The 21,918-nt window shown below is 42.0% G+C and overlaps 1 protein-coding gene across 10 annotated transcripts in view; it reads left to right on the top strand.

Annotated features, from left to right (window-relative positions):
* WDR17 (WD repeat domain 17) overlaps positions 1-16,528 on the top strand; it is a 114,318-nt gene extending 97,790 nt beyond the window's left edge. For 7 of the 10 annotated variants that reach the window (XM_061583651.1, XM_061583656.1, XM_061583657.1 and 4 more), the window contains 7 exons: positions 1,461-1,572; positions 2,722-2,863; positions 2,969-3,071; positions 4,384-4,485; positions 13,926-14,024; positions 14,202-14,385; positions 15,703-16,527. In XM_061583651.1, the coding sequence (XP_061439635.1) occupies positions 1,461-1,572; positions 2,722-2,863; positions 2,969-3,071; positions 4,384-4,485; positions 13,926-14,024; positions 14,202-14,385; positions 15,703-15,822 (862 nt within the window). In that variant the 3' untranslated portion in view covers positions 15,823-16,527. Of the gene's footprint in view, positions 1-1,460; positions 1,610-2,721; positions 2,864-2,968; positions 3,072-4,383; positions 4,486-13,925; positions 14,025-14,201; positions 14,386-15,702 lie in introns of those variants that run through there. The other 3 variants (XM_061583655.1, XM_061583660.1, XM_061583659.1) reach the window with 3 other exon arrangements.
* Positions 16,529-21,918: the final 5,390 nt, after the last annotated feature.

Here is a 21,918-nt window from a genome sequence, read left to right as displayed (position 1 = left end):
ATCTTAAGTGATTATTTATTTGTGCATATGCATGTGCACAAATTGCATACATACTTACCAGCTGTTCCTTGAAGCATTTCTTCATACTTAAAATATTACCCATGGGGAAGCATTACTCAATAAACAAAGCAATTGCTAGTCATACTCCTAAGATTTTTTATGCATGCATGACTTTGACATAAAAATACGCTGGGCTTCTTCTGTCAGTGCATTGTCAGGAATAACTCAATGTAGACATTCCCATTGTGTGTATAGAGCTTCCCTGTTACAGAATGGTAAATTATGGATTCATTAGGAGTGCCTATGAAGTTTAGCATGAGACTGACTGACTTACAGATTGACAGAGATAGGGAACCAGAGTTGTTGGGCCCCAGTTTCTGTCATTCCTGACTATCCCTGGCCATGCTGTGTGTGTGTGGGTGGCTGATAGAAGTTGGAGTCCAGCACCATCTGGGGGGGCCACAGGTTCCACATCCTTTCATTATGGTAACACCCTGCTAGGCTAGGTTCAAGTGCTATTGGCTATATAACACACACCATCTACAGTAGAAACAGCTTGATAGCAACAGTATTTCTGGAGTTGCAAGACAAATAACTTAAAACCTATAAGAAGTTATTTTTGAAGAGGCCACAGACTGCCTGCATAGTTGCTCAATGCTGGATCAATTTCTGTTTAATTTTAAAAATTATAGTAAAAGGTATGGTTTTGAACGTGAATGATAAATCCATTAGAGCTACATTTTTCCTGTCCATATAACCAAATAACCAGGAGTGTCCAAGTAACCAGGAGTGTTCAGACATGGCTGTTTGCTATCCTAAGGATCTGAAATGAGCAATATGACAATGGCCCAGTTAGGTGATAATAGTTTAGGTGATCTGGAATGGGGCACAGTGACCCTCTTCTCCATACATAAGAAAAGTAGAGTGAAGCTTCTGTGTTCACTTTAGAACAAACCAGTTTTGTGCTGTGACCAAAAAACAAAAAATGGTTATTTGTTCTAGCCTAATTTAGTTAAAACAAACCAGGATCAAATCATGATATCATAATTGGCTTTAGAATTCATCACTGTTCACCAAACTTGAACGTAATGTGAAGCTGTGATTTGTTGGAAAAGGAGAAGCTTTCACTTTCCTATCTTGTGTGAGGGAGCATGAGCTGGAGGTTTTTCCTGATCAGCCAAACAATGGTTTAGGTGATCACCTGAATCAGGACTGTGTGTATCTGTTTTACAACTGCATTAAAGGGTCTTGAACCTCTTCTCTCACTGTCAGTATGCCGTATCTTCTACATTACCACACTGTCTCCCAGAGCTGTCCTCTGCATAAAAGCTGCTTCACCTCATTTACAGTTTCACAGTCAGTTAACAGAGAAACAGGAGCACAACAAGTACTCTTAGCTCTGGCATTGCTTGCTGACCCTCACATATTGCTAAATAACTGTGGTCTGTGTCTTTTCACAGGGATTTAGCAGCAGATCTTCTTATGATGATCCCCAATAATGAACTACAATTAGTAAAGCTTTGTGCTTTCTATCCTGGATGTACAGCAGAGATAAATGACCTACATGAAAAGGTACACTTAAGAGGTCAACTATCTCTTAACCACTTATGTGAGTAGCAGAAGAGGTTTTATGTTAATTTGTTGACACTCAGATACATTTATTATAGAATTCTATTCTAATATAGTGCACTGTAGTTTTAATCCTCTTATGTTATTTATTATCTTAACATTTTTTTAAAAAAAAATTCTATCAGAGCTATATATGTACAGCAGGAGTGGGGAACCTTTGGCCCTCCAGATGTTGCTGAACTATTTGCCCCAGCTAGCATGCCCAGTGGCCAGCGATGGTGGAGCAACATCTGGAGGATCAAAATTTACTCTACTTTATGTACGGGAACAAACAGGCATTTCCTATTGGACATGCCAATATTTTTTGTTCCAGAAGAAAATGGAAAACGTGTCTACAGGTGAAACTTAGTGTGGAAAACTGAGCTGTTGAATTGTGACCTTATTATACTTGGTTATTATAGTTATAGCATGAAAAGTAGGTTTATATTCTCAGGCAAAACAATACTCTTCTCTGATAGAAGGGGTAATATAGATTTAGTTGTGCGTACAATTGGGCTCAATCCAGTTGAGCTCAAGCATGATGTCTGCATGCAGAGGCATCTCACAGGACATAATAGAGCCCTGTTTTCCCATCCCAGATTCAGGGTAGGCAAGTATGTGCAGGGGCATTATGGTGAACGAGAAGTCTAGATTTTATATATTTATTTATTTATTGTGTTTATATACTGCCCCATAGCTGAAGGTCTCAGGGCAGTTTACAGTAACTAAAAACATTAACAACAAATACACAAATTTAAAAACACATCTTTTAAAAACAATTTAAAACATACCCTATGTTGCTATCGAGCTCTCCCTTTGTATGTCATGCAGATTACTTGTACTCTGGAGCACAAATAATGTACAGAGACAAAGGGCTCAAGATATAGGAAGTACGCACAGACTTTCCATTCCCTGTAATGTTCTTTTTCACTGCCTGCTACACAGATGCACCAGTGTACTCATGTTGCTCGATGGGAAAGAAACTTATTTTCAAGTTGTGAGAACCTTTTCACATTGGGCTCTGCACCACCTTTTCCACTTTGTGCAAGATGGCAGTGTTGTATCTTCCTGTACAATTAACATCATAAATATTGTAAATGTTTTGTTTTTCAGTGCAACCTACCAGATGTAGAAGAATGTATGCATTTAGCAGACGTAGCTCAGACAGAAGGAAATATATTTGGGTCAATAAAGTATTATCTGTTAACTATAGAACCAGAAAAAGCACTTCCTATAGGCATTCATTATGTGAAAGGTAGGTTTCCTAATGAGTAAAGGGGAAAAAATTAGAACTACAGATTTGCTTGGTTCTTTTGTCCTTCAACATTTTTAGTTTTTTTCCCACATTTGTATTCAATAGAACAAATAAGTAGCTCAGATTGGACCTTGGACTCACTCTGTCCATTTCTTGATCTTCTAAGTTACATCCGTACAGAAAAGTTGCTGCTTCATAAATGTAGTGAGTAAGTATGTTTTGTCTCATAGTTGTGAAATTGAATCTTTCCTATTTCTATGGCTAAACATTTATCTGCATTTGCGTGTCCTCATAGCTACTACATCCCACGTATCTCCTGCATAACCAAGGTGAATAAAAATAAAATAGAAGCATAGCTGACTGTTTTAGACTAAACTGATGAACATAGGACAATTTAGATGAGCATGTTTTAGTACAAATAATAAACAGATTCTGTTCTTTCTAAAAGTCCAGGTGATTTCTGCAGTGTTTTATTTCAGAGCATGTTGAGGTCATATTTTCATAGAACATACGTTCTAAAGAACACTTCTGGTAAAAGAGCATTTTCCTGTACTTTACTAAAATATTATTTGTAACTACATATACTGGAAATGGGATACATTTGGTTTTGCAGGCTTTAGGCATGCTTCTGGGTTCTCCCATTGGAGATGCTCTCTGTGGTAGATGTTTTTAAGGCACAGCTTGTGCTCAGGTCCAGCACCAACAGTTGGTCAGGCTGGGCTCTGACCAAGGCCCCCAGCAGCTCACAACAGCTCCTCTTCAGCCTGACCTGGCTGTACTATCACCAACTGCTCATTGGGCCTCCAGACAGCCATTTCAGTGACACGTGATGCAGCTTTTAAACAGAAGCCAGGCTTTGCTCTCATCTGCAGTGGCCACCCAGCACTTTAATTTACCCAAAATGTAATTCCTTAGTGGATGGCCACTCCAGATGGGAGGTGATGTTGGTTCCATTCAAACGTGGCATCACCACCAGCTGCCCACTGTTAAACCACCACCCAGGAGCTGAGAGGGGAAGCTGGTAAGTGATGGCAGAAGGAAAAAAAGTGGGTCTGTGTTGGGGGAGGGCATTTGCAGCACTGTGCCAACGGCCTCCTGATGTCTGGGACCGGCCCTGCTTACACTGCTGTTTTGTGGGGGGTTTTTTGCAGTTTTGTCCATTTGTGTTTTGTGTTTGCTGCTTTGTTTTATATATATGTTTATTTGCCACTTTGAAAAATGGTACATGTTATATCCAAAGCCGTCCATATGTAAGTGGAACAGACTTCCATTTATGACATGGGATTTTACCTTCATCTCCTCCACCCTGATGTCTCCCACCTATGCCCTCAAAATCTGGTCCAGAGGATCAGGGAGCCCTCTGGAGCAGATTTTGGGGGTATATGGGGCTGCAGTGGGGACAAGAGAAGGGGAAGTTCCGTTGAGCAACAATGAATACATTTTATGCCAGTGATCTTCATTCATAATGATTAGGTAAAAGAATGGAAACACTTTTTTTATTAATGCTATTCTATTTTCAGATTTAGAAATGAATTGTTAATACTGTGTGGTTACATTGGTGCATTACTGGCTATTAGAAGACAGTACACTAGCATTGTGCCAGCACTTTATGAATATACAAGGTAACCGTCTTTATTAGTACAACAGTTGCATCCAAATATTTGTTGGGATTACGATGGATTTGATGTATTGTTTTCTTTTCCCCAAAGATTATCAATTTAGAGACCTTATGTATTGGGTCTCTACAAAAATGTTTTCCACAAATTACTTACGGTGTTCATTGGCACTAAACAGCATCTAATCCCTCTGAAATTCACTTAGTCCTTTTTAAATCTAATTTTTGAAGCTACCTTGTTTTAGTTGGGGCACAGCATCGGTACCACGAATGTTGTTTAACGGGGCTATTTTGATTTTCTAGTAACAATCCAAAGTGGTTTTATTTTGCAAATACAAGTAAAAGAAATATGAAATGAAATACTAACAAGAGGCAACTTCTGGTTTTCTTAGCAAAGATGATAGAAAAAATATGGAAGCAGTAGTTTTAACAATAATTGTTACATTTTTTAGTTTGAATTATATGTAATACTTTCGGGTAGGGTTTTACATCTGATGAAATAGGCCGGCTAGATGACAAAGTGCTCCCAAATGTTTTGGACTACAACTCTCATCATCCTCCACCAGCATGACCGATGGTCAAGGTAAATGGGAGGTGTACTACAAACATCTGGAGGGCACAATGATGCCTGCCCCTGAAATAGACACTAGTCCTGAGATCCATGACATAGTGCCTGAACAGACCCCCTGCCATTCCCAACTTCATATTTTGTTGTTGTTGTTTGAAGGAGGGTTTGCCTGTTTTTGAAGGATGGGGCGTTGCCTACTTTTTTGTCTGTTTTATTTGTTGTTTGTTTGTTCATTCATTTATTTAATTTCTGTCCCACCCTTCCTCCCAGAAGGAGCCCAGGGCAGCAAAGGACAAAACACTAAAAAATCTCAAAAACAAAACACATTAAAAACATTTAAAAAATAAAACATCTTTTAAAAAATCTTGAAAAACATCTTAAAAAGTAATTCCAAAACAGACAGAAACTGGGACAAGGTCTGTACTTAACAGGTTTGTTGAAAGAGGAAGGTCTTCAGTAAGTGCCAAAAAGATAACAGAGATGGCACTTGTCTAATATTTAAGAGGAGAGAATTCCAAAGGGAAGGTGCCGCAACACTAAAGGTCTGCTTCTGATGTTGTGCAGAACGGACCTCCTGATAAGATAGTATCTGCAGGAGGTCCTTGCCTGCAGAGTGCACTGATCGACTGAATATATAAGGGGTAAGACAGTCTTTCAGGTATCCTGGTCACGAGCTGTATAGGGCTTTGTACACCAAAACCAGTACCTTGAACTTGGCCTGACAGCTAATGGGCAGCCAGTGCAGTTCTTTCAGCAGCGGAGTAACATGTTGGTAATACCCTGCCCCAGTGAGCAGTCTCACCGCATCATTTTGCATCAGCTGCAGCTGGGATGCTGATTATTGCCAGGTTTTATTCTGTGAAATGGGTATGATGGGGGCACCACAAAATACCCATTTTACAGAAGAAAAACCGGTGATGCTCAGAACCCCAGGCAAGACATCCCCCCCAAAAAACAAATAAAATGAAGACAAAAATACATGCTACAGTACCTGCTTTCCAAATTCTATGTGCCTCCAGGCCCCAATTGGGGGGGGGGCTTGCTTAGATCTAGTCCATAGAGCTTATTCCATAATAAGTGTATTAGTCTTAAGGTGTTACAAAAGTCTTTGTTGTTTTTGCTGCAACAGACTAACACAGTTTTTGCTGACTACCTCTCTGGAAGTTGTTACTTTAGGGTAGAGTCAAGCTTTGTGCAGATGGAGTTGAAAGGTGGGTGCCAAAATGCTTTGTTCAATGTTGTGAGAGGGGTGGACCTCAGGGTATATGCCAAGCCTACCTTGTCTGGAATGGCAAAGATTACTTTTTAATTTTAATTTCTTTTTAACCTGCCCTTCCTCGCAGTGTAATGACAGGGCAGGATTCATAATAAGAAGTTAAAATAAACCAATACAATCATAAACAGAAAAATATAAAAGGAGAGATAAAATCACAACAGGAGCAGTAGTAACAAGAATAACTGAAATCCAGAACTTCAGCCTAATACAAGTGGCAGATCATACTCTTTGAACCAGGATGGTGGGGATTTGAGTGTGGGGATTTCTCTTTGACTTCCCCATTTGGAAGTCTGATGAGTTTTAGGCTAGCAGCAACTTTAACCTTCTACAGGCATGGGACCCTCCAGCCTAGGAGGCTGATGGATCTGGATGGATTCCCAAGAGCCCACAAGGAGTTTTTGGTTAGCATGGCTGGTGGTCCTATCAATGCCCTGACCATTCTGTGAAATGCACAGATTACTTGGGTGGCTGACATGATTGCTCCTAAGGATCCTCTCCCACTGACAGAGCTAGCTCCTTGGGCTACTTGGCAGCAATAAATCTGTATTTCTGCAGATGGCATAAAACTTGGGATAAATCCAACCAAACACCGTAAGAGCTCATTTCAGAATCTACTGTATGGTGGTGATGGTGGCAAGGTAACAATACTTCTCTTTCACCATTGCATCCTCTCAGGGTCATCTACAGCTTTTCTCAGTGGTTTGAGACCTTCTCTGATTTGGCCAGAAAGGGGAATGTTAGATAGTTCTTGGTAGCCAATTGTGATAGTGCCAGCCCGAGACAATTTGCTGCCTGAATTAGGATGTAATTGTACAATATACACTCATACTCATGGGGGCCCACTAAAAGCAGGGGTAGTGCACTGCCAGAAGAGGATCACTTCATCCTGCTGCAAGATACATCCAGCCCTGCACTGCAACTTATTTGTAAAGCACTGTGAGGATAACATTTCTCACATCTATAATTAGTTGGATGCCACATTGTGCATAGTCGTGTCAGGAGATGTGTCTAGAGCACTATTCAGTCATATTTTACTGGATTAATTTCAAATATTGTGAGCTGAGGATGTGGATAAGGGGTTTCAGAGAATTGCAGCTTATTACTCAGTCTTTCCCTTTCTGCCTCTATAGCAGCAGCAAGCAGGAAAGAGTTGATCAGCTTGGTTCAGGAGGTAATTATTGCCTCCTTGCAAGAGTGATGGCCCTCACCACCTTGAAGGAAATTTATTTATTTATTTATTTATTATTGGATTTATATCCCACCCTTCCTCCCAGCAGGAGCCCAGGGCGGCAAACAAAAGTGCTAAAAACACATCAAAACATCATAAAAACAGGCCTTAAAATACATTAAAACAAAACAACTTTAAAAACATTTTTTTAAAAAGCTTTAAAAAGATCTATAAAAAAGGGTTAAAAAACATTGTTTTAAAAAAACATATTAAAAGCAATTCCAATACAAACGCAGACTGGGATAGGTCTCACCTTAAAAGGCTTGTTGAAAGAGGAGAGTCTTTCAAAGGCGCTGAAAAGATAACAGAGATGGCGCCTGCCTAATATTTAAGGGGAGGGAATTCCACAGGATAGGTGCCACCACACTAAAGGTCCATTTCCAATGTTGTGCAGAATGATCTCCTGATAAGGTGGTATCTGCAGGAGGCCCTCACCTGCAGAGCGCAGTGATCGACTGGGTATATAAGGAGTAAGACGGTCTTTCAGGTATCCTGGCCCCAAGCTGTATAGGGCTTTGTACACCAAAACTAGAACCTTGAACTTGGGCCAATAGCTAATGGGCCACCACTGAGAAGGCCCCCTCTCCCTTGTTGCCATCCTCCGAGCGTCCCTTGGAGTAGGCACCCGGAGGAGGGCCTTTGATCTTGAACGTAGTATACAGGTGGGTTTGTATCGGGAGAGGCGTTCCATCAGGTATTGTGGTCCCTAGCCATGTAAGATAACATAGAACTCGAAGAGCACAGTGATCGATTGGGTGTATAAGGGATAAGATGGTCTTTTAGTATCCTGGTCCCAAGCTGTATAGGGCTTTGTACACCAAAACTAGAACCTTGAACTTGGGCCAGTAGCTAATGGGCAGCCAGTTCAATTCTTTCAGCAGCAGGGTGACATGTTAGCAATACCCTGCCCCAGTAAACAGTCTTGCCACCACATTTTGCACCAGCTGCAGCTTCTGGCGCAACCTCAAGGGCAGCCCCACACAGAGCGCAATACAGTAATCTAGCCTAGAGATTACCAGTGCATGGACAACAGTGGTCAGGCTATCCCAGTCCAGAAATGGCCACAGCTGTCTTGCCAGCAGAAGCTGGTAAAAGGCACTCCTAGCCACAGGTCACCTAGGCCTCTAATGACAAAGATGAACCCAGGAGCACCCACAGACTACGGACCTGCTCTTTCAAAAGGAGTACGACCCCATCCAAAGCAGGCAAGTGACCAATTATGCAAACTCAGGAACCACCAACTCTCAGTGCCTCTGTCTTGCTAGGATTAGGACTCAGTTTATTGGCCCTCATCTAGCCCACCACCAAGTCCAGGCAATGGTCAAGGGCTTTCACGGCCTCTCCCGATTCAGATGTTATGGAGAAATAGAGCTGGGTATCGTCAGCATACTGCTGACACCTCACCCCAAAGCACCTGATGACTGCTCCCAAGGACTTCATATAGATGTTAAACAGTATGGGGGACAAGATGGTACCCTGCGGCACCCCACAGCACAACTGCCACGGGGCCGAAAGACAGTCACCCAATGCTATTTTCTGAGACCAACCCTGGAGATAGGATCGGAACCACTGTAAAACAGTGCCTCCAATACCCATCTCAGCAAGTGGGCCCAGAAGGATACCATGGTCAATGGTATCAAAAGCCACTGAGAGATCAAGTAAGAATAACAGGGTCACACTCCCCCTGTCCTTCTCCCGATAAAGGTCATCCATCAGGGTGACCAAGGCCGATTCAGTTCCATAACCAGGCTTGAACCCAGACTGGGATGGGTCGAGATAATCTGTTTCATCCAGGAGTACTTGCAATTGCTACACCACAACCCTCTCAATCACCTTCCCTAAAAAGGGGGAATTTGCAACTGGTGGGTAGTTGTCACAAACCAATGGGTCCAGGGTGGGCTTTTTTAGGAGTGGTCGGATCACCACCTCTTTCAGGGCGGCTGGAACCACTTCCTCCTGTATTGATGCATTGACCACACCCTGGATCCACTTGGTCAAACCCCCTCAGCAAGCTTTAATAAACCAAGAAGGGCAAGGGTTGAGAGGACATGTTGCTGGCTGCATCATTCCAAGCACCTTGTCTAAATCATCAGGCTGCATCAACTGAAACTTCCCAAGAAGTTGCAGCAGACGTTGCACTTGACATCTCATCGGGGACTACAGTAGATGTGGCTGGGGCATCAAGACTGCTACGGAGGCGAGCAACTTTACCCTCAAAGTGCCTTTCTAACAATTCACAGTGGGCCTCTGAAGGGTCTAAATCTCCACTTCCTAGAGTTGATGTCAACAGACCCCTGACAATATGGAAAAGCTCCACTGGACAACTACTTGAGGATACAATGAAGGCAAAGAAGTAGGCCTTCTTTGCCACCCTCACCACCACAGTAGGCACGGTTATGTTTTACTGATACCCGATCAGCCTCACAGCACGTCTTTCGCCTCTTGTGCTCTAGCCGTTGTCCAGCCTGTTTCATTGCGCTTAGCTCACTGGTGTACCAAAGTGCAAACTGGGCTCCACAATGCCAGAGAGGGTGCTCGGGGGTAACCGTGTCGAGAGCCTGACGTGCCTCAGTGTTCTACAGCATGACAAGGGCTTCAACAGGGTCATCTGCTCTATCTACTGGAAACTCCCCCAGGGCATTCAGGAATTCTGTGGATTCCATTAGGCTGTGGGGGTGGACCATCTTAATCTGTCCACCACCCCTGCAGGGAAGGATCGGAGCCATAAGTCTAAACTTGACCAGGAAGTGATCTGACATGACAATGGGGTGACATCCACCCCCCTATCTCTAGACCACCTCTTCCTCCATTTGGAGGAAAAACCAAGTTGAGGGTGTGCCCTGCCCTATGTGTTGGGCCAGTGACAACTTGAGACAGCCCCATGGTCGTCATGGAGCCCTTGAAGTCCCAAGCCAGAACACTAGAGGCAGCCTCCTCATGGACATCAAAATCACCCAGCACTATCGTTCTGGGCTCTTCCAACACCACAGCCAAGACAGCCTTCACCACCTCGGTCAGAGAAGCTGCCGGGCAGAAGGGTGGACAGTACACCAGCAGCAACCCTAGTTCACTGTTTCCTTGCCCAACACCAGGTGCAGGCCCTCACAGCCAGCTCCAAGAGAGAGTGGTTTCCTGATGACAGAGATGAAAGTTCTGTAGATCACAGCAACTCCCCCCACCATTCCTACAGCCTGAGCTGGTGTTGCACTGAGTATCCAGATGGGCAAACCTGGGTCAGATCAACTCCTCCCAGCGCCCTCAGAACTCCCCAAGAGGCAAATCACTTTGGGGTTGCCCCTTTGGTGGCGACCCCATGGCAGCAGACCCACCAACCAACGGCAGCTGGGCTTTTATGTCTCCTGCTCCAGCCAGCAGCTGATGCAAGAGGATGCAAGATTGAGTGCAGCCTCTCTCTGGAGCCAGGGTCAGGCAGGGGTTCCCAGTCCTTGCAGTACTTACCAGGGACTTCAGCTGTCTCGAGGAACAGCAACCCAAAGGAGTGAGGAGTGAGCAGCAAGCACTCAGATGCTCAGATACTCACTCCCAGGGCAGATCTTTTTCAGTCCCCTAGTGCTGCAGCTGTTGTTATGAGCTGCTTCAAGCCCTGAGGATTGTGTTAACTATTAGCAGGTGCAAATATACCTTTCCTGGGCAGGTGGTTGGCCCGTAACCCAGACAATCTGGATCTATTTCAGTTTGGCTTCATACCTGGGTTTGGTACCAAATTTGCCTTAGTCTTTATGGTGTCTGACCAATACCAGGATGACAGATGGAGTGACACCATGCTAATTCTCCTGGACCTCTCAGTGGCTTTGGTATCATTAACCATGGCATCCTTCTAGAGTGGCAATTGGGGGGATAGTGCACTCTAGTGGTTCAGTTCCTATCTGATTTATCATTTCCATAAGATGCTGCCGCAGAATTACTGCTCTGCACCATGGCACATTTATTTTATTATTTATTATTAGATTTATATCCCTCCCTCCCAGCAGGATCTGGTGTGCCACAGGACTCTATTTTTCTCCTCTGCTGTTCCAAGTTTTATGTTCAACTGCTGATGGAGGGTATCTGGAGAATTGGAGTGAGGTGTCATCAATATGCATATGACAGTCATCTCTATTTCTCCTTTTCATCAGATTTAGATGAGGCTGTTAAGATGCTGAAACAGTGTCTGCAGTCAGAAATGGGCTGGATAAGGACCAACAAGCTGAAACTTAACTCAGCAAGTTGGCAGTTCAGCTGGTGGATGGTCATCTGATCACCTTAGGAAAGGACAAACTCTTCTTGCACAGCTTTGCTGTAACAAATGCCTGTTGCCCTTCTGCCTCTTGGGAGCTGCCGCCCCCGCTAACACCACCTCCTCTTTCTTGGCGGTGCCAATAATGATAATGTTATTTAATTTAATTATTATTATGTTATTTGTTATTTAATTTAATTTTTGTAAATTGCATTGCTTTTATTGTATTTTTATTGTATTTTTGTATTGTATTTTTATACCTGTGTTTATTTTTCTTTGTAAGCCGCCTTGAGGGCCTTTGGCCGAAAGGCGGAGTATAAATAAAATTTAATCATCATCATCTGGCTTGGGAGGTAATGTTCAGCCTGTTCTGGATTGAACTCTCCTTAAAGGGCCAGGTTTGCAGCTTGTAGGTGCTTTTAGAATCAGACCTGCCTTTAGAGGCCCAGATGGCTTCATCATTTAAGGGAAGTGCCAGCTGTGACCTTCTCAGAACAGAGAGCCTGGACACAGCTATATGTCATTTAGACTACTTTAATTCATTGTATGTGAGGCTGCCTTTGAAAACTACTTGGAAACTTCAGTTAGTCAAAAATGCTATATCAAAGTTACTAATTAGGACTGGAACATCTCTCACCAGCAGGGCCAGTTCCAAAGGGCGGCCAGGTTGGGCACTGGCCCAAGGGCCCCACAGCTACCGGAGCCCCTGGGGGGCCCCTGAGGGGCCCTCTGCTCCCCTTCCGTGATCCGTGGCACGAGCCGTGCCGCGGATAGCAAGACAAGGGCTTCCGAGCCACCCGCCACCATCCCCCCTGCTTCACCTACCTTTCTGTGCTGTTTTTTGCGGCTGCGCGCACAGGGTTGCCATCAATCAAGATGGCAGTTGAGGTTTCCGTAAGGGACTGAAGCCTCTGCCGCCATCTTGGTTGATGGCAGCAATGTATGCGCTGCGTGCCATCAACCAAGATGGCGGCAGAGGCTTCACTCCCTTACAGAAACCTCAGCCGCCATCTTGATTGATGGCAACCCTGCGCACTCAGTGCACACAGCCCAAAAGAACAGCACAGAAAGGTAGGTGAAGCAGGGGGGATAGTGGTGGGCGGTGGCGGCAGGTGGCACGGAAGCTCTTGTCTTGCGATCCACGGCGCAGCTCGTGCCACAGATCGGGAGCGGAGGGGCCCGGGGCAGGCTGATGCCCAAGGGCCCCCGGCATTCCTGGAGCTGGCCCTGCTCACCAGTTTTGAAACTGTCATGGATATTGGTCATTTCTGAGCAGAATTTAAAGTGCTGGGACTTCTCTTTAAAGTTATATATTCTCCTATATGAACTTCCCTGGGTTTTAAAATCTTCAGGGGCCTTTCTCCATGTATCCTTGCCTTCAGAAGTGAGGTGAGTGGTGACCAGGGATAGGGCCTTATCTGTGGTAGCTTCAAACCCTCTCAGGTATGTTCACCTGGCTCCAATGCAGAGATATTTTTTGGCACTAGATGAAGACCTTCTTGTTTGCTCAGGCCTTTGAGTTTTGTTTGTTCAGGCCTTTATTCTGTTGTGCTGATGAGACTCTTTTCTGCAGTGCTGGCTTTTAAGTAAATTTCATTGATTTATTATTGATGCCTTAAATTCTTGTGAGCTGCTCTGGAACGGTGTACTGAAGAGTGGGATATTGTATTAAATACCAAGAAGGTTAATTGCCATGGTGGTCCTGCTGTTTATAATTCAACCAGGCCATCAACAGTAGATATTTTTCATATAAATCCAAGATTTAACTGATTTTAAGTGCTTATGGGGAATCTGAAGCAAAACAGTTGATAACTACAGAATATATAGGTGGTTCTTAGCTCACACTGACGCCTGCTGATTGAGACAGATCTTTTTTTGAAAGTTGTGAAAATAGTTATATCTGCAGAATGCTTTCTAGTGGAGCTGGGGAGTGGCAGAGGTTTGTTCATTTGTTGTAATTTTCTGTGTAAGATATATATTTCATCGTTGCCTGCCCAGAGCCTTGAGTATGGGGTGAGAAAACAGTCTATAGCATTTGTACTCAGTTCTTAAATGTTTGTTCAGAGATTGAATATTTCCCCATCAGACAATTATGTGATATGATTTCAAAACTTCTTTTACACTGCATTCTTTTCCAGCCAGCTTTTAAAAAGACGAGAGGTGTGTGTACCCCTGAAAATTGAACAACTCTCTGAGGAACTAGATGCTTGGAGAGCTTGTACTCAATCACTAAACAAGTAGGTGCATAATAACGGTAACAGAATTTTAGATGCTTTGAATTTATGATCTTTTGTATTTAGTAAAGGACACATTTCAGGAATTACGTTAAGATGCCATTTTAAAATATATATATTTTTTCAGTTAGTATATTGTGAGACAAGAGAAGTAAATAGCAGTATGTATTTATCTCTCAGATCTTCTGATGAATTACCATATACACCCCCATCTGAAATGCAGCAAGAGATTTATGCAACACTGGTATCTCGCATAAAAGAAGAACCTCTGAAAGTAACAATTGGACCAGATTATGTTACAGGATCTAACCTTCCTAGCCACTCAGATGTTCATATCTCTTGCTTGACAGGATTAAGAATACAGGTATTGGTTAATGGAGCTAGATTACACTTTACCGAACTTTGAAAATATCAACTCTGGGTTGTATCTACCAGCTATGCAAGCTGAAGACTGCTCTCTCTTTTCCACTTCAACTGCCTGTACCCCCTGAAAAACATTTCCTAGGTGTCAGGGGAACCTCAGGAAACATATAGGGAACTATAGTGGGAGAGTGGAATTGCCCAAGCCTGATTTTCTCAGATTTCTCCCTCCCACTGCAGCCTGCTATGACACATCTCAGGTTTTACCTGAGGGTCCCCTAACCTCCAAAAGAAGCTTTTTTGGGGATAGGGGGCTGCAGTGGGAACGGGGTGAGGGAACCTGTTGCACGCACAGCATTCCGCTCATGTTCAGTGTTGAATACAACCAAATATATTCATACCTGTTTTAATTTAATGGTCTGATGATATCTAAGGCTGCAGTACTAAATACACATACAAGATCAGTCCCATTAAGCCATATTTACTCCCAAGTAAATATGCTAAGGCTCCCACTGCACTCCTACTCCATCTGCTTCACTCCTCCACTTACTCAGATTGATTATGGATCTCAGTTCTGGTTCTGCTCTTCAGCCTTGCAAGTATCTTTCCTTTCTTGATTAGGCTAGCTACTACAGTCCATTTTGAAGATTGAAAATGTAATGTTAGCCATTATGGTGATAGATTATGTAGATAATTTTATAACTGCTGTCTAATTTCTTGGATGTATAATCAGTTGTATATCAAGAGATAAACTAAGAAAATACTAATCATGTTACACCAAAATTTATCATTGCTATAAACCTTCAAGCAAGTAGATATAGCTATTTCCCCCTCTCTTAAACATAGTAGATGCCAGGTTCTTGTTCAGTTATACACTTAATGGCAAATCTTCAAATCAAGATTAGTATTATTTATTTATTGCTTTACTCTGAATGTATTTAAGATTTTTCCTGTCGTATTTTCAGAAAAGAGCAAGGAAAGATAATGGCTTATATCCTGACTTTACTTTCATGAACAAAGTTCACTTCCCTAAAATGAAACTTTCCTGCCTCTCCCTTCCCTCTGCATCCCCCTGCATCCTACCACCTATAATCTCCTCCTGGGGGTTGGGAAACCTATGGGAATGATGTGGGATATGATGCAGAGGAGCTGCAGATGAAGGAATTGGCAGAATTGCCTCCCCCCCACCCCATCACATCACAAGAGAAACAATTCAGGATCCAAACCTTTTATTTCTACCACTCTGATCCCCCCCTCAAAATACTATATTTGAAAAGTCTAATATTTTGCTTTGCTTGTTCACACTTCTTACATTGAACAGGGTCCAGTGTTTTTCCTTGAAGATGGAAAGTCAACAATTTCACTCAATGATGCATTAATGTGGGCAAAAGTGAATCCTTTCTCTCCATTGGGTACAGGGATACGGCTCAACCCATTCTAACAAAAGAACATACATTCTTCTCGCTGTTACTATAATTGAGCAACTAATATGCTGGTTGCTATTTTATCTTTATTAGCTGAAGGATTTGAGCTTGAAGAAAAGTTTTATGAAATTTGCAAATTGTAAATTTATTTTTTATATTGAAGTGTCATGCATATCACTGAGGTTTAAAATGTTTCTGTGGACGAACTTGTAAAGCATGTAAAGAAGTATCTGCACCTTTTTAAGCGGCAAGAATACCAGAAACTGTGAAGCTCATAACTTCAGACACATTCATGCATATGTTCTTGATGCCTCTTTGAACATTCGCTGTAGCTGCTTTTAGAACTACTGACCTCTGATGGGGAGTACATGCTTCATATTTTAAATAAAGTTTGTATATTTGTATCATCTTGATGGAAATTAAGGACACAACCTCCTGAATGCTGTTTGTGGTGCAAGTTCCTTTGAAACAAATGGAGCTTATGCAGCTGTTGTATAGGATGCATTGTGTTCAGATAATCTAATAAATGATTCATCAGTGTAAATTAAATGGTTGTATAGTAAACACAGATTATTGTTTAGCAAGTATTTTGGAATACTTAGTTTTACACTTCTATTGGCATAAGATTTTTCTTATATTTTGAATATTTAGATTTACATTTAACATTTTTCTTTTAAATAAGCAAGCATATTTCTAAAATTTATTTTCCAACAAAAACTTGTAAGTAAACTACTTACTGGAATGTACCAAAATACTTGATGTAAATTTTAAAGTATTTAATTCCTTTAATTGTAGTGATTGTAAAGATACTGTATTCAGAGGTCAAAACGCCTAAATAAATTGGTATTCTTTTTATACAATTGGTTTATACTAATTGTTGTCCTCTTGTTAAGCCCTTAATCAAGGCTGGTGGTTTGCTGTAGCCGCTAGTTTCACAGGAGCCCAAAGAAACATCTTCCTATGGTCTGTTGGCTGTTCTATGGCTTCAGACTGAAATAGTCAATTTAATTACTTGTTTTTAACTGTTTTTATTGATAAATTTAATGTTTCTTGTAAACCACTTAGAGGTTTTTCAGAATCACAGTATATCATTTTTGTTAGATAATAAGTAATTAAAAACACAATTATGGCAAAAAAGATTTAAAAGTTCTGCATCATATTGCATGTAAAATAAGGATCCATGTTGATCATGAATAATCTCATTGAAGATATTTTGTGGTGGAATCACTGGCTTGAAGTTCATAATACTGGAAAGAGACAAATCCTGTGTTTACACATTAGATTAAAGATGTGAATTTGTCTAGATGCCATTCAAGAGACTGATTGGTAGCTTTTTTTCAGTGGTAAACAGTGTTTTATGCATGAACATAATATACATTTTTGAAGACTTTTGATGCATTTGCTTAAGGTTTTCACAAATCTTTTTAGCAGTCTCACATTCCAGGCACTCATTCAGATCCTTATATTTAAACATGCCATAAAAATACTCATGTCTGAATTCTCACATGCCTATCACACTGCAGCTATCTTTGTCCTTGGCTCCAGGTTTTTCTTGAAACAGGATTCTCCATAAACCTTCTCCTTCCCAGGTATATTTTAACTTGAACGCTCCACAGGGGATAGTTACTTCCATCCAGTTTCCTGAGGGAAACTTTGAAGACTGACTCTTCTGCCATTATTTGCTATCCTAAACCTTTCCTTCCTAAGTCTCCATTGTAAAATCACACACACAGTTCTCTGCAAAACCCACTCAGCAAATTTTCAATCCACACAGCTCAGAATCAAGCTCTAGGCCCAGTAACTTGTTGGGATCTCTAATGGCTGGTAGACCAATTAGAGATTTACTGTAGTAAATTAGCAGAATTTAGCTTTGTGTAGCTTGCTCAGCGTTCTGAGTTGCATGGGTGTCATTTTACCTGAGAGAAAGCGAGCTTTTACCTTGCCTTAAATCACTCAGACTTAGCCTGGGTTTCAAAATAAGAAAAGACTACTTTATTAATAGAAATACATACTGGATAGGAAAGGTGCTACTTCTGTCTAGCTGAGTAAGTTGGAGGTGGCAATGATCATGCCTGGACATTGCCCCTCATGCCAGAGGAGAGGAGACAAAGAGAATATGGCTCCTTCTCCTCCAGTGATCAGCAGAGAAGAGAGAAACAGGAAGGTGAGTCAGAGGTGTGAATAGCTCCCTGAGACATACTAGTTTACAGGGAAGGAAGACAGTCACAGATGATGAGAGCAGGTCAGTGCCTAGCTAGCTATAAGGCCTATCTCTGTCACCATGCAAAGAGGACCAAATGGGAGTTGCTCTTGTCACACTTTAACTTTTACAACCACTATGGTTTTCCCACAATTTCTGCAAGTGAGATTATTTACCATGGCTAACATGGAAGCTTTCTTTATAGTTATTTCCATATTTGCTTTTTCTTTGAGTTGATTAATCTTGGAGCATTGTACTATTTGATATATATGTCCTACTGATGTCAATGAAGTAATTATAGTCTTTGTGATACTTTTATCAATTTACTTTCTATGTGAGCTCTTCAGATGTGTATTCCCTTTTCACTGATGTCAAGGAAGTGTTGATTGTAACTGATAGAGAGAAAGCAAAAGGGGGAATGAGGTGTTGATTGTAAGCAGCAGGGGGGAAGACACTGACTTAATTATCTGCCTTCACCTGCTCTGCAATGCACTTGAAAAGGAATGTAAACAAGCAATCATTAGAGTTCAGAATAAAATCTCAGTACCGGTAGAGACTTGTGAATAAATAGTGAATTCCCTGCAAAGCAAAAAGAATCAGAGATCAGAAAAATGAATAGATGTTGGAAGAAAAAGGAATTGGATTGTTAACCACCACTAGAGGGCCACACTTAAACAAAATGTAAAAAGGGGGAGGATTCCATCCCTACTTCTGAGACAGGCAAATTAATGATAGCCAAGGTGAGGTGATCTGTGGAAAGATGGGTGTTAGACACATTGTGACTTTTAAGATAATTGTGGTTGCAAAATAGAATGCAGCCCAGTTTTACATATAATTAATCATCCTAATTTGACTGATTGTCAGAGGTGACTAGGAATCTCACCCAGGCTGTCAGAAGAGGGACAAGGATACTCTCACCTCATGTGGCAGCCCAGACATTTCTATGCTTGGTGTGGAGGTTAATTTGCCTCCTACCCACCCAGTATAGAAGTGAAGTGGCCTGCTGGCAGAGAAACACTCCATCCTTCCTCCAGTAGCCCATTGCATTTCCGTACTGAACCCATAAAGAGGTGAAATTCCCTCCTGAGCATCCAGCATAGAAACATGGTGGGCTGGTGAAGAAACAATATCATCATCTGTGCTGGTTGTGAAGGAGACAAAAAGCACTCCTAGACTGCAAAAATATTTTACTAGTCTGATTTTTGCTCATAAGAGCAGGCACATGAGAAAGCATGCAGTCACCCCTCTCATAAGTAAAAAGCAGAACAGTAAAATGTTTTGCAAGCTAGTAACTTGGGTAATTTACAAGGTTGTACTAATATCTCATTGAAAATGGGGACCTAAATGCCTAATTCTATACTGCGTGATGACCACATTGGTTAGACTTGCATAGTTCCCCCCCCCAAAAAAAACTGCATTGTAAAGCAGGACTGATCTACTTTTCACATTAAACACTTTCCAGTATTTCTGCACCATACAATCATGTACGGTGGTGTTACAATGCATATCATGCCTACTTTCATTTTTATAGAAGAATCATTGTAGTGTGAGTATCTAACAATCAGTCATGCAAAAGTATTGAATTGACACTAGAAAAGTAGTATCAATGTAATCACTCAGACATTATAAACTGAAAAATTTATTACTAATTTTAAAAATTGGTTTAATGGGGCTTGGGTAATCTGTATATAATCTGACAGCAGAAAAGATCACTGATCAGTTCTACTTTCCAAAAGGAAAAAACCCATCCTATGTGATGATCAACATTGACAGCATCAATCCTAATCACTTTGGACAGTCATGGCTTCTCTCAAAGAATCCTGGGAAGTGTAGTTAGTGAAAGGTGCTGAGAGTTGCTAGGAGACGCCCTGTTCCCCTCACAGACCTTCAATCAGAGTGGCTGACTGTTAAACCATTCTCTCAGGGGAATAGGAGTCTCTTAGCACCCTTCACAAACTACACTTCCCAGGATTCTTGAGGGAAGCCATGACTGTCTCACATGAAATCAAAGTCTGTTGTGGGTGTGGCCCCGATTAGCTAAGCTCAGCAGCTGTGAGGCTTTTAGAACTCTGACAGTTGGTTCTTACTGAGCATGTTCCGTGTTATCATAGGCTGCCAGCCAAAATTTATTTCATTAATTAAAAATCAGGCAGGCATTTTTTAAACTTTTCAACTGCAGAAAATGAGGGTCAGAGTATGGGGCAAGGTCAGTATTAGGAGTACAGGTACTCTGTGAACATGGTTCATTTTTAATGAATTTCAACAGATTATGAGAGAACTCAAGAGAAAAAAGTCCAAAAGGGCTGAGGTTTTTTTCTCTCTTTTTGCACTTTGAACCGTCTATTCTCTGTGACTGTTTTGTGTATCGCCATGAAAATTGACAGGGTTGTTAAGCAAGTGTTTCTGAGTTCAGGACTGGAGGCGCTAGTCAGTTAGGGAGAGTTAGTTTGATTTTGACAGTTGGGAGGAACGGGGGGCTGATGAAGGAGGTGAGAAAAAAGGCCAGAGAAAGTGGTGGCCTGAATGTTAATAGTGTGTTGTTAATATTTGCCTGATGAAGATCAGTGGGAAAGATTAGTCTGGAAGGCTGCCCTATGTAAGGTTACACAAGTGGAGTTTTAAGTTGGCTAAATTGTCCAAACAGTCAGAAATACAACCAAAGGAGGTTTAGGGGTTGGGGACAGATTGTCCTGACTATCTGGACTTGGCTGTGCAAGTATTTGGGTGGGGTGGAGGTTTAGATAATTTGGCCTGAGGTAAAAGCCACTTAAGAGGCTGGTGTCAGCAAGTGTCTCAAGTCTTCAGAAACTGTTACCAAGCACCTTTAAGATCCCAGTATAAGTACCAGCATTCCCTTATGTACATAGTATCCCTTTAATAAACCAATAACCTTAGTGAAAACTTCATGCTGTTTCTAGTATCGGTGTCCCCACATTTATGAGTGGTACAGTAGGGCCCTGCTTGTGGGTGCCCCACAATTCCACTAATAGGACACCAGCAGGGCGATCAGCTGTAGGGATCAGCTGTAGCGCAGGGAGCTCGTGTGCTCTAGCTGATTGCACGTGCCAACTGACAGGGATCAGCTGTAGCGCGGGGAGCTCATGCGCTCCAGTTGATCGGTCAGCTGTAGTGTGAAGAGCTTGCACACTCAGCTGTAGTGTGGGGAGCTCGCAGAGCGCAGCGGCTGGAGCTCCCTGTGCTCCAGCTGATCATGTGATCAGCTGTAGAGTGGGGAACCCCTGCGCTACAGCTGAGTAGGGCCCCACTTTCCAACGGTTTTCGCTTTTCGGCGGGGGCCTGGAACAGAACCTGCCGTATGAGTGGGGCCCTACTGTATTCATTGCTAGTCCTACTCAGAGTAGACCTAATGAATTTAATAGACATGACTGATTTAGGTTAATTAATTTCAATGGGTCTACTTAGTTGGGACTTAGCTGGTATAGTAGACTGAGGGTTGTATTCAGCTAAGGGGTTTTTGAAAGCATTCTGAGTGGATTGGTGGCAGCAGAAGATTAAAGCATAACAAACACCTAAACTTGTGTTTATACAAGTGAGGCTGATGAAACTGGCTTCTCTGACATTGCATGACCCACTGCTTTTCACCAAATATGAAAGTCTGCTTAGAACTGTAGATTTAGTCAAAATAAAATATTGTAGTTAGTTTTATATTAAATGCTAAGAAATATGTTTGACAAAGTAGATCCAACTTGCCCTAATATCAAGTTTTATTAAACTCACACCATTACCTATAAGTACAAGGATAGACACGTATAGATGTTTTCTCACTTCTAAACATGAGCATTAGAACATGTCACATGTGAAATTCCAGTAAAGGAAAATGTAAAAAGAATCGATTATCAACTTTTAGTGCAGCCTTCTTATACCTGTGCAAATACCAACTCCTTAGTACATA

Source organism: Rhineura floridana, chromosome 9 (genome assembly GCF_030035675.1).
Source record: "Rhineura floridana isolate rRhiFlo1 chromosome 9, rRhiFlo1.hap2, whole genome shotgun sequence".
Taxonomy (NCBI): domain Eukaryota; kingdom Metazoa; phylum Chordata; class Lepidosauria; order Squamata; family Rhineuridae; genus Rhineura; species Rhineura floridana.
Note: the sequence above shows the minus strand (reverse complement) of the source record. Positions and strands in the feature narration are given on the sequence as shown.